The following is a 13,710-nucleotide window of genomic DNA, read 5'->3' as shown; positions in this document are numbered from 1 at the left end:
TCATATTTCTATTATGTATTCTCTACGACAGAAATCAGCAAATAAAATATTAAGACGAGGAGAAAAAGGACAAAAGTAGAATTAAAAAAGGAGAATGAAAACTGGAGAGCTAGAGTGGATTCACATAAGGAGAGAGGGAAGAAGTGATGGAGATGGTGAGTGTGATGTGAGGTCTGGGCCATGAGAGCGTGAACTAAAACAAACGAGTACAGGGGGTTACCCTGCTTGGCAGGGAGAGATACTGGACCCCATAACGGTGAAAAACAAAAGTTGCAAAAAGAGCTGCATTAGTTTACAGAGAGATTAGAGGGAGAAAAACAATATGCATCCGTCCTCACTTCGGGGATACAGAATCAAAGTCTCCCCACAGGTCAGAGCTGCTTGTGGTGACGGGGTTGAATGGAGCCACTGAGTTGGAGTTACTGGTGTCCAGATCTAGCAAAAAACCTGGTGGATACAAAAATGAATAAAACACAAACATAATGCACCTCTGAGCAAGTATTAAAAATATAGATTTGAGATGTGACAGTTTGTTTCTCATCAGTCGAAAAATCCAGTAACTTTGGACAGGATTTTATTAGACATTTATTGTAATAGCAAGATAATCTCTATTTTATTTAATCAACCATGAAGTTTGAAATTATATTTTTGCTTGTTCACACAAATTAGGAATGAACATACAGTACTTTCCCAGTGAACTTAGTTATACCTAGCCACGAAGATAGTTTCAGTTTCTGATATATCAACCTCTTGAACTTTTGCCAAACACAATGGAGATGAATGGGGTTTCATTTGTGCTGATTAATGAAACCTCATAATCTCAAAAGTCTCCTCTTTACCCTGGATAATCTACACATTTTTATTAATACTCCGTTTGTAGGGCACTATTTCTTTGGTAGATAGAAGCTCCAATGAACTGTTGGCAGTGAAGTTCTGCCGATTATCCTTAGAAATCGTTTGTGGTCATTGTGTGATTGTGATCAATCATTTGCTCATTGCTTTGAGCAACACAACCAAAACTCCATTCACCCCACGTTCGGCTGCTGACGTCTCAGAGGCAGGCATCACCAGACCTCAGCGCATGAAACCGAAACTGTGCGCATGACTGGACACCACGAGGGGGTGCATGGAAAACCACTAGTTCTGTGAGTCGGTAAATGGGTGTGATTTTTGGTGTAAAAACGTTTATACTTCAGAGGGCCAGAGAGGACAGGGGCAACAGTATTTTTTAAAAGGAAAATTCCAGTATTTTACAACTGGAGTCTATCTGTCATAGTTTTGGCTACTATTCCTACAGGTCAGCATAACATTGCACTCACCACTTTCATTGTAAAGACTGTGGATACAAGTGCTCCACTGGAAACTGCTTTACAACAGTCCCAGCCCAGTGGGGCAAAAGAAATACAAGCTTTCAACAACAAAATCATCATTTTTCTCTGCTTTATATTGACCATTAACATGAACTTTCATTCAGTATGACTTCTGAGGTCACAGTCTACGTCCCGCTGTAAGTCAAACGGTTGCACCCATCTACACCAACCTGCTGGATGACTAGGGTAATAATTTTTAACGTTTTCTTCAGACTTACAGAAAATGAATTATGTGCAGATTGATTTAAGATTGGGCTGAGCCGTTTCTGCAGATTCCACATTTTTTAATCTTGACGTACATTTAAGTCATCAAATTACTTTCATGTGATCGTGTGTGACTGAAGGATAACCGAGAAAACAAAGCATGAGGCAGACGAGTGCTGGGCCAAGCCATCGCCGATGACCACTGAGCCCAACATCGTGATGATCATCCAAACCAACACTGGGGTGCAGGCTTTCAGTGGCGCTAAAGGTATTCGTTGTGTGCTTAACAACTCCGATTTATCAACAGTGTGCAGACTGATTTGCCAAGTGCGACAGAAAATCTTCTATTCAAATACAGCCGATTTCATATCTTGTTAACGATATATTACAATAAAGCACGGCCTGTCGTAATTCAGTGAATAATTAGTCTATATCAAATAGCCACATGGTAAAGCCTCGTCTTATATCAAATTCAAAACATGGTGAGTATTTTCTCCTTTTTTAAGAACTTAAGTGCAAAATATAAACTCAAAATATTTCCGATTTTCAGAAAATTTTGAGTTAGTATGTGCTCATTATCAATTTTGATTATGTTAACTGTGTAACAAAACATTGCGATGTATGATTTAATCACAGCACCATTCCATTAAGAGGCTATAAACGATCGTATTGAATTATCTCCCAGCCCTAACTTGGGCTGTCACTTTCTTCCCAAAATCAAGAGTTTGGATTGCTGTAGGTGCGTACTGCCTCTGGACAGCACGCACCCGAGAGACAGACAGTCAGAGAGAGTGAGTGTATGAGAGAGAGAGAGCTACTGGTATAATCACGAACGTACTTCGTAGTCTGTTTGGTTCCCACGTACATTGCCTATAGAAAGTTATGATACCCATTTGAATGTTGTAAGGCAAAATGTGTGAATCCTGCTGCAAAAATATATTTTTTATGTATTATCATTTTGGGCTGTAAAACAAAAAAAGTGACTATTTCAAAAGGATATCATAAATTTCATCGCCCAACCCTAAGGCAGACTGCAATTACAGTATGTGCATGACCTTGCCTGCTTTCCATACTATAGAGTTACAATTACCTACCAGTGTCACTCCCTCCGGCAGATGGTTCTGTGTTGTGATTGGTAGATCTGGCTGAAGGAGGTGGGGCTAACTTGCCCCCAGGAGGAGGTGGAAGAAGCCCAAAGCCACCTGAACTCTGCGGGCGAGACCTGTCCTTCTTTTTTGATTGCTGGAAAAGGTAAAATTAAGAAAAGAGTGGGTGAGTGTGTGGGTTTATACAAGTTCACAGATTTCTTGTCAAGACTGCAGAGTAAACAAATCAAGGGAGATATAGTAGGATTCCTAGAGCTTAAGGCAAGTTAAATTCAAGATTTTTTAAGACCTTTTCAATGCCGGATGGAAAGAAATTTAAGACCAATTTCACAATAAACAACAGCGTGCATCTGCTGTGCGCGTCCTGGGCTGCAACCATATGACCGTTGTGTTGCTATCGTAACGCCGAAATACATTTGGTAAAATATTTTAAAAAGCTAAATGTTACCAGTTGAAATTTGAGACTAATTACGTCAGAAAAAAAACCTTTTAAGACCTTTAAAAGTTTGATTTAAAGTAATTCTTACCTTTCTTGCATGTCTCAGTTAGAGCACTCAGCTCTTCCCTCCAAAGTCCCACCCTCTTTCCCCTGCCTGACCTCTGACCCTATCCTCACCCGACACGGGCATTGAGAGAGAAATGCCATGGGAGGTCCGAAGTTTTGGACCTCCAACTAGGCAACGTGCACTGGAATGCCTGCTAAAGTGGAACCTCCTACTAGCGAATTTGCAGCATGAGCAGCACAGGTGAAACAGAGCGATGGATGATTGAGTTTGGTAGGGGAGGATTTATTTTACACTTTAGTTTGCCATCCACTTGTTAGGAGCATTTACAGGTTACAAAAGGAAAGTGTAAAAATGCAAGAAAGGTAAGAATTGCTTTAAGATGTTTTAAAGACCTTGTTTTTAGATTAATGCATTCAATGACTCTTAAGACTTTTTAAGGATCTGCGGGAACCCTGGTTGAAAATGTTAAAATAGCAGTACACATTTGTCGGTTCAATTGTAAAAGCTGAGAGGACTTTTGCTGTTCCACTAATGTTCTAACATTAAACTGAATATATATAAGGTTACCCCAATATTTAGAGTGATGGTCTGTCCTTCTTTGAAGCCCAGGTCCAGTTTAGGGGTGGTGTCTGGAGCCTGCGCCTCCTTTTTAAATTCATCTTCCTGTTTCACCCACCTGGAGAAGAGGACACAAAAAGGATCACAAGATAGTTGAATAAACTAATATTCATAAGTGCATTATTGCATTAGTTATGATTTGTGAAACACTATGAAGCAGCTGCCTACTTGAAGTGGTCCTGAAGTGCAACATTGAAGTCAAAGGCATCGCCTCGGTCTCCAAACCCAATGCCTATAAATGCACTTCGGCCTATGAGGGGATGAACAAACAAGAGTTAGTGTTGTGCAAGAGGTTTGCAAGGTACTGTAGGACACACAAAAACACGCCAAAGCTGTTGATCAACTAGTCGATTAATCAAATGACAGAAACAATAATCTATTTTGATAATTGATTGATTGTTGTAATTTTTCATGCAAGAATTGGCAGAAAATGCTGTTTTCAGCCTCCCAAATATGAAAACGTCCTACTTTTCTCTGTTTTCATGTGATTAAATTAACAGCTTTTGGTTTTAAAGTCACAAATCAGGACATTTAAATACATCACCTTGGAAACTTGGATAACAGTTTCTCACAATAATCTGCACGCTACAATAGAACAGTTTCAAATATACTGCTCTGGATCATTCTGTTAAAACGTGTTTTAAATTATAAGCACATTTACAAAAATATTTATAGCTTAGCAACAAACAGGATACCAACCGTTGTCATCCTGGATGCGGAGCACGAAGTAACGGCTTGAGTCACTAACTGTTTCCACTGTAATACCGGGGAACTCGTCCACTGGTGCTTGGGCGAACAGCTCCCCTGTTAGTTTAGAACAAAAGAAATATGTTCATTATCTAAATTTGGCATAAATGGTCCCCTTGGAATCTGGATCATGAAGAGAAAAAATACATGTTTCACTTTTACTAAGCCAAAACTCAACTTAGAAACCTTCAGATTTAAAATGGGGACAGAAATGAAATGTTTGGCAAGATGGATCCAACTTCTAGCGTTCAGATCATATAAAAACATGTAAATATCAAGTATAATCTAAGGACAACAAGCATGCAAATAAGTGAAATGCACAGACACAGACAGAAAGAGATTACCAGTCTGTTTGCGTCAAAATAAACTGCATGCTTGGACATGGGCTGGGTCACCTTGGAATAGATGAGTAACAGAGAGAAAGGGGGGGCGGACAGTGAAATGATTAACAACAGCGACAGTGCCAGTAAACAACAGCACTGTCTGCTTCTCTCTCACCAGATATTTTATCTTCCAATTTCACGTAGGCCACTTTGCCCCGGGCCGTCACACGCATGCGTCCAGTCCAGTCGGGAGCGTCCAGCTTCCAATCTGCAGCCCTGGGACACAAACACAAACAAACACACACACACACACACACACACACACACAGGGCGTCAGGGAGGTGTAGTTTGATGTAGGTTAAGTGGTGGCAGCGTTTTTTTGAGACTGATGTTGACGCGTTTTGTGTGCGTGTGTCTGTTGTTATGATTCGTCCAACACTGACACACACTGTAGCTCTATTTTTGGTATTTTTTATGTAAACGTGACTGAGGCATCAGACCTAAGGCTGAAATATTACATCATCACGCTTACTCACTGTACATACGGTGACTGGTTAACCAATCGTGTGTCTCCTGGGTCCTATATGCTACTGTTTTGGGAGGTCAGATGCAGCGGCAGCACCAGCCAATGAAAACTAGAGGTAAGCAATTCAATGTCAACCTTTACATCAACACAACAGCTTCTCCTACACGGTCACTCAAATACATAATAAAATGTGTCTGAAAGCACAAAACTGTCCTTCAGTTTTTCTCACCCATTTTAAAGCCTCTTGTCATCAAACAGCATCTACCCCTGCTGAAGTGTCCTTGTGCAGGACTTCTTCTCGGCTCCAGGGATGCTGCCCTGCTATGCTGCCTACTACTTAAAAAAGATCCCGACAAGCCATATGAGAATCTCTGGAGCACAATAAACATGGACATATTGCTGAACGGGCCTACCTGCCACAGGCCCAGATAAAAAAAAAAAACCATAAAAAAACCACAAAGAGGTGCTAAATGACTTAAAAGTAGACGGAAATGCTTCAAAAACATACACATACACCAACATATCAACTATAAATGACCCAAAATGACTACAAGGAGATGCAAAACGACTAAAAATAGACGTTAAAATCATCCCAGGGTCTTTTCGGCAAATACACTCATCAAATATGCCATATGCCTTTTTTTTGTGTACCAACTATTAACGGAGATATCCCGGTATAGTCGCTAACAGCAGAATGCGGCTAATACTGAATAGCTCGGGGCAGCACGGTGAAGGCATTAAAACGACTTTTTTAACCACTAATATTGCTCAAAATAACACCAAACCTCTGCAGTAGCTTGATAAGAGTCCTTACACATTAACCGAAGCATCAATGGGCTCCTACCTTTTGGATTGCATTTGGTAATCGACTTGAATGGACTTTACTATGAAAGGAGCTGGTACAGGGGCCAGTTTGTACAGTAAGTCTTTCAAAACACTCTTTTTATAAACTCCGGGATCACTAACTATGTTGTTGGTGCTTTAGTTGATGTGTATGGACTCTTATCATGCTACTGCAGCGGTTTGATGTTCTCATGAGCAGTATTAGTGACTAAAAAATTGCATTTTATTGCGTTCACCGTACTGCCCCAAGCTAATCAGTGTTTTAGCCGCATTCAGCTGTTAGCGACTTACCAGAATATCACTATTAATAGTTGTTACACGAAAAAAATGGCTTATTTGGTGAGTATATTTGCCGAAAAAGACCCTGGGATGATTTCACACCGGAATTTCACTTAGTAAACAAAGTAAAACCACTTAATAGGTATGCAAAACCACCGCTAAGAAACACTAAAACGGATGAAAAATGTCTACAAGGAGTCGCAAAAGGACCACAAATGGACACAAAATAAGAAAGCTGACTTTGAGTTTGGGTGGCTTGTTAAACCTAGACAGGCTGGGGGGGCTCTTCTTACACATCTGTGCCCAGGAGTCCATCGTCTCACAATCCGTCCATGACAACTAAGTGTCATTACGGAGCTAGCTGTCCTATAAAACATCACTTTTAACCAGCATTGTTTATCCTCTGATGTGCCATTTGCAACAGCATATATAGACAACAACACTGACAGGGATGGAGCCAACACACATCCCAGTCCCCTGTAAAGTGAGCTAACGCAGTGCAGGTGCACAACCCCAACTGTTATTAACGTCTTTTCCAAGATGACCTTGTAAATACACAGCGAAAACAACCGTTACTTGAGCCTGCGTGATTAGAGGGGGTGAGCTCGGTAGGTAGGTCGCCGAGGCAACGGCTTCCTAACGTCCGGCAGAATTCTCTCCGTCAGGGCCGCTGCTTCAGCCTCACCTGATAGCCCGGTTGGATGCTCTCGGTGGGATACGGTAAACGCAGACTTCAGGTTTGACACAGAGGACCGACTCATACTCGGACTGACCCTCGGTCGCCATCTTGACTTTTACTCAGTCAGTCGGTGCTGCACGCCGGCGGTTGTGGTGGTGGTGGGGGTGACGGTGGCGTGTCCGTGCGGCGTTAACGGCTACATGAACCGTAATAGACGGAGTATTTGCGCACAAACGGGAGACGCATTCCCTCTGCTGCTCACAAAGGTCCGTTTACTCGTCATGGAGAGTGCTTCTGTGTTAAAGAACATTACTATAATATCATATGAGATGTTTCTACATAAAAAGGATTTCCCATCAAACCCAAGGGATATAGATTTATAGTTATTTCTTTCCCCAATGGTTTGAAAGAGCTAATGAAAGGCTTTAGTAATCTACACGAGGTAATTAACCCTCAACAGACCCTTTACTTAGATTGAATCCAATTTATTAGGTACAAATGTACCAATAAACAAATTAAAAGATGCTTTCATAGCAAAGGAGATACTTACTCATGGAAAGACTTATGCAACTGGAGTATAGCTTCGCTTGTCCCATTTAAATGTTTCTTTTTCTTTCTAACAAAATTAGAGAATTACATCTCAAGCTATTACATAACATCTATTCTACTAATGCGTACATATTCACATTTTCTGAAAAATGCATTTTTGCTTAAACATCAGTTAGGTATCACTTTGATGAGAAAATTATTATTTTTGGCTCCTTCTCTCACAATAATACTAGGTTTACTAGTAGGTAGCGCTTACACCACCAGTTAGATACATGAAAAGCTAGCATTAAGGACATCAACAACACAATATCTCATTGTTTTATTTCACATGATCATATTGCTACAGAAACAGTAAGACACAGCAAGCAGCAGCTATCTAATGTCGTAAGCCTTGCCACAATTTGAAAGCAGTTTTCTCAGTTTTTCTCATTCTTCTCAGTTTAGTAGTTGTAGTGATGGACCAACACCAACATGTCTGTTTCTCTAAAGACTTAATGCTAACACCAGGGGAGGTCACAGTCCAAGCAGCTTGAATGCATCTCTTAAATCTTCTGTTTCACACGGCTGTGAAGGAAAAACATATATAGTTTTTTGGCTTTTTTAACAAATCATTATTGGTTGATTGAAAAAACACATGCAGTATGGTGAATCTTCTACCTGGAGGATGCGGTTGAGTTTTCTGGCAAGGCGAACAGAGTTTTGGTGCATCTCTTCCCAGGCCTTGAAGTTGCTCTGCTTCCGGTCCACAAATGTCTGCCAGCAATAGAAGAAGTCTAAAGAGAGACGGGGAACAAAATCGTCATTGTTGTTGACATCCAGAGATAGTGACTGTAATAAAGAAAACAAATTAACGTTCGATTCATTTCTGGCTCTAGAATCATACACACATCTGCTCTCTCCTTATATCTCTACCATGCAAATATTCCTCCACCTTTGTAACTCATGACTGTGATGCGCACACCGGCTTTTTTCAGCATCCTTAGGCCGTCTCTTTCAGGGCTGTTCTCCATGTCACAGAAGTAAAGGCGAGAGACGAAGATCCTGAGGCGAAGGTTGGGCATCTGGCTGAGGAACTGGCACAGTCTGATGGAGCAGTTTGCGCAGGGGGACCAGGAGCAGAACCAGGTGATGGAGTAACTGAGCCTCCTCTCCCCTGCACCTCCGCATCCCCACAAACCAGGGCACAAGGCTCCAATGTAGCGCAGAAACAGCAGCTGGGGAGAAATGAGAGAACAACTTGTTATTTTTACTCCCTTGAACATATGCTCTGCCATCTTGACCCACATAACTCACCTCTACGTGGCAGCCATTGCGATTACGGAGGTGTCCAAAGTCAAAGGATAAGGAGTCTGGCCCCACTCGCCTCTTCACTACAAAGCAGAGGTATGTCTCATGCCGGCCCCTTGCCCAGCGCATGTTCTTGTAATGGAAGATGAACTTTTTTCGGGGCAAAAGCACACTGAGACACAGGGATAAACATGCTGTTTTTATTAGCTGATGACCAGTAGTGGAAGAAGTACTCAGAGCTTTACTTAAGTAAAAGTAGTAATACCACACTTTAGAAATACTCTGTTATAAGTAAACGTTCTGCATTCGAAATGTTACGTAAGTAAAAGCACAAAAGTATTAGCATCAGGGGCGGCTGATGGCTGCGTGGTTAGAACAGTCTCCCCATGTAAAGAGGCTAAAGGTCCTCGAGGCAGCAGCCGCAGGTTCGAGTCCGACCTGCAGGCCCTTTGCTGCTGCCCGCTCCCCCTCTCTCTCTCACCCCATTTCCTGTCCGTCCTATATAATAAAAAGGCTTGAAAATGGCCATAAAAAAGTATTAGCATCAAAATGTACTTAAAGTGCAGAAAGTAAAAGTACTCATTATGCAGAATTCAGAATATTAGTTATAATTATTTAGAGCTTAATGTAAATATCACTTTAATGTTGCAGCTGGTAAAGATGGGGCTTATTTTGTTTATTTATTATATACTGCTGTGTAGCTTAATCTATAATAATATATGTTTTTTTATAAAGTAAGAAGTAACTAAAATAAACAAATAAATGTAATGGAGTAGAAGTATAAATTTGATTAAAATGGAATTACTTAAGTAAAGTACAAATACCTCAAAATTGCACTTAAGTACAGCAGGTGAGTAATTGTTCTTAGTACTTTCCACCACTGCTAATGACACATGGGACGCAGTTTACCCAAAGAATATTTAAAGTTATTTTTTTTATAAAGAGCATATGCATTTACAAAAACATTTCTTCAGTAATAATGCCATTCTCAAAGGTGCTGCTGCTGATCTTTAGTGACAAATAATCTCAATAGCATTCAGTAATTTTATGCCAGGAAAGTCATGGACAAGAAACTCATTCAATTAGCTTTTGAACTTATTATTAGTCGGATGACTCACACATGAATTCAAGTTTGAATCCTAATAAGTTAGCACAATAAACTCATGTAAAGCCTGTGGTTAACCAAATGTGAGTGACGGACAGTCAGAAGATGACTAACATTCACTGCTAATTCTTTTTCTCACTCTCAGTTTCACAACTTTTAGCGAAACCAGTACAGTTATTTATCCCTCATTAATGCTGAAACCTCAGTTATTAATGCTTACAGGTGGTAAAGTGCTCTGGTTATTAAAACAGAATTTTGTTTTAAAAATATGGTGTCATCACTTTTTAAAAACGTCTTCTTTTTCATTCAATAGTAAGCATGTGTAATCCGTATATATGTGTCAAATAGAAAGGCGCATACATCATATAAGTAGAATGTATCCATTTTGCTCACCTGTCTAGCTTTGCAATCATTTCGAAAGACGCGCTTTGCTTTGTCACTCAGAAAATAAATGGAGGTAAATGAGAAAGAGCGAAAGTGTGTGTGTGTGTGTGTGTGTGTGTGTGTGTGTGTGTGTGTGTGTGTGTGTGTGTGTGTGTGTGTGTGTGTGTGTGTGTGTGTGTGTGTGTGTGTGTGTGTGTGTGTGTGTGCGTGTGTGCGTGTGTGCGTTGGGGGGTTAAAGGGAGGGAACCGAGAAAATATACCTCTAAACATAAACATCCTGCATACACCAGAGGCAGCTTCTGGTTAGACAGAAAGATTTTTCAAAGTAAGTTGAGGGGGCGTGATACTAAAGAGATGCATGGATTGTATTGTCTTGCTGCAAAACAATTAAAGCTATAAAATAAAATTACTCATTTTCCGTATTCTATTTAAGGGGCATCATGGTTTTCCTGAGCTTTCAGCATTTTAATAAGTAAAACCCTTCTTTTGTTACAAGGCAATAAAGGAATGTTATTGGAGAGGCAAATTACACAACACAGATTTTTACTAATCTGAGTGACCACACATGAGAGGAGGAGTGCTTGACGTGATTTGTAACCTTTGGAGTTTTTTCACAGACGTCAGTAAAGTGAGCCAACTGGCTGCAACTTTCCAAACACTTAAGACTCATCCAGTCTCCGGCCCCTACACTTTAGGTTTCCCAGATCATTAAGTAATAAACGGCAGATACCCTCTCACCTTGATCTACAGTGGGATCTCCACTGATCCCCCCTATTCAGCTTTACTGCGTACCCCCCCCCCCCCCCCCGGGCCCCAAAATTTGGTGGAGCCATAGGCGTTCCCCAGACCTTGGAGGCCCCGACACCTACTTCGTCCTCTGATCTGGGTTTTCCCAAACTGTGTCAGGCTGGGAGCACAAATGTAATCGACCTCACTCACCCTACGTGTGTGCTAGAACGGCCAGCCAGCTGACCAACCACAGAGTGTGGATAAATCTCACTCATAAGCCTTTGAACCATCAAATGCTGTCACCCATCCTCGCAAATCAGGACGTGTATTATTTTGCTCTCGTCTTTTTCTTTGCTCTGTCTGTTTTAGCTCCGGCCCAGTCTGCTCACTCAGTGGCACTGCATGCAGGCGTCCTGCTTTCCCATGACTCCCCTCACCCTCTCATGCACTCTGCGGTTTGGGGAATTCACCGTTTCCCAGGGTGGCTGTTTTTGGAGCTCATCTGTGTGTGTATGTGCACATGTGTGTGTTAGCCATCTGTATGAGCATGTCATTAACACAGTCTATATGTTATACATCATCTGGAACTAATTTATCTCATTTATCCAATGATTGTGTGGTGCCCCAACATTTAGAGTGATTCATGTGTATGTGTGTCTACATGCTCTGGGCGACCTCACATCATATTGCATTACTCTGACGGTGCACTAAGCCTAATGTCTCTGCACATTTGATCTTGTGTGCATGTGTCTTTTCTCGACTTCAAGAGGCTGATCGAATGCCAAACTATACGTAACCACTTCCCACCCAGCTCTCTGGGTTTGACCACAGCTGACCAAGGTCATCTCACAGTCACACATGAACGCTCACATGCACTACCACCCTTCTGATGTGTGTGTGTGTGTGTGTGTGTGCGTGTGTGTGTGTGTATGTGGTAGAGTAGTACAGTATGGCCAGACACGGCTGTGCATTTAAGCCATCGTCAGGGGCAGAAACCGGGTGTAGGAAACGCCAAGTCATACTTTCCAAAACCCACCCGCCCACACCCTGCACACGCGCACACAAACACTCACACACATAGCCATACCGTGCAGACGCACATGACCACAGTCACAAACAGACTTTCTTTCCAGTGTGTGAACTCACATCTGTTTCCTGACAACAATAATAGCTACAGATCGGGCGGGTAGAGGCCCAGCTAACAGGTGTCTGCTCTTTTGACAGTCATGAAGAAACAACCTGATGATGACCAAGAAGTGGCACAAGTAAAAATACAGATTTCACAAGGTGAAAATGACTCTACCACACACTTACTCATGCATGTAACAACACTGTTATGTTACTGGGTGTCTCAGCTTTTTCATCAAAGTTAATTAAAGGACAGTGAATTTCCACTACAGCTTGCATGATGGAGTTAGCAGTAGGCCTATATTTGTCTCCGCATCAGGTGAGACGCTCCTGAGATGCCTCCTCACCACACACTTTAACAGTGTACAAACATCCTGTGGTGTTTATCTGTGGCACATTGATGCTACACTGACATCGCGGTTAGCAGGAGGGAGATGCGAAATGCGAGCGTGATCGCTGCTAACCATATTAGGGTTAGCCTCAGACTGGGGCTGTATGCATTTCCCCACTTACTCACATAAACTGCCAGTCACCTGCACACCACACACATTCTTGTACTGTATTTAATGTGCTGTGCAAATCTGCAATTCAAATTAGTTTTAAAACACAAATATCCAAGTGGGTTTTTGAAATTGTGGTTTTCATTAAATCTTTGTCATAAAATATTTTCCACTGTAATTTGTAATAAATATTTAATATAATTTAATATTTATTCATGTGAAGTCCAAAGTGACTCCCCAAAATTGCTTATTTTGTGTTACAAGTAGATAAAAGCTCAAAGGCATTACGTTTATAATTCGGTTTAAATAAAAGCATACAAATCCTTACATTTAGGACCTTATACAGTCTACTGTATGTTTACATCATATACACCCGTTTACATGTCTGCTTACATCTGATACACGCATGTCCTTCTACATCTCACGCCGACGATGTTCTCCGTATCTAACCTGTACTAACACACTAACATCCTGACACTTATTCTTCTTTTACACTTTATTCTTGTAGTTAGGTTAAAATGTCTTTGTATAGTTGCACTGTCGTTATTTGCTGCTCTGTGTGCCCTGAATTGCCCCCCGGGGACAAATAAAGTTTTTTGAATTGAATTGAATTGAATTGAATTATAACCAGAAAAGGTTTCTTATTTTAACTTGACAATTTACATAATGGAATAAAATAATAATAAATAAAGTTTGAAACTGTTTTCAGCACTACAGTAATATAACATAACATACCAGAATGTGGAACTTTTAAAAGTAAAATAAAACAAAGTAAACCAAAAATGAAAGAATACAGCTGAAGAAAAGGGAGGGAGCTGTCTTTTTGC

General features: G+C 41.0%; 2 protein-coding genes across 2 annotated transcripts; both read right to left on the bottom strand.

The window, feature by feature from the left end:
* Window positions 1-334: 334 nt before the first annotated feature.
* Window positions 335-7,316, bottom strand: LOC310950222 (adaptin ear-binding coat-associated protein 1-like; the record flags this gene model as incomplete). Its single annotated transcript, XM_083917916.1, has 7 exons — window positions 7,208-7,316; window positions 5,050-5,150; window positions 4,504-4,608; window positions 3,973-4,054; window positions 3,754-3,862; window positions 2,669-2,816; window positions 335-447 (listed from the first exon to the last, which is right to left on the bottom strand). Exons 1-7 carry the CDS (start codon window positions 7,306-7,308, stop codon window positions 335-337), a joined length of 759 nt encoding a protein of 252 aa, XP_083774042.1. The 5' UTR covers window positions 7,309-7,316.
* Window positions 7,317-8,263: 947 nt separating this feature from the next.
* Window positions 8,264-10,555, bottom strand: aicda (activation-induced cytidine deaminase; the record flags this gene model as incomplete). The annotated part of the gene is made up of 5 exons (XM_083917999.1): window positions 8,264-8,314; window positions 8,408-8,523; window positions 8,682-8,964; window positions 9,044-9,209; window positions 10,536-10,555. 5 exons carry the CDS (start codon window positions 10,553-10,555, stop codon window positions 8,264-8,266), a joined length of 636 nt encoding a protein of 211 aa, XP_083774125.1.
* Between the last annotated feature and the right edge of the window lie 3,155 nt (window positions 10,556-13,710).

This window comes from Echiichthys vipera, assembly GCF_963691815.1.
Source record: "Echiichthys vipera genome assembly, chromosome: 8".
Classification (NCBI taxonomy): domain Eukaryota; kingdom Metazoa; phylum Chordata; class Actinopteri; order Perciformes; family Trachinidae; genus Echiichthys; species Echiichthys vipera.
Note: the sequence above shows the minus strand (reverse complement) of the source record. Positions and strands in the feature narration are given on the sequence as shown.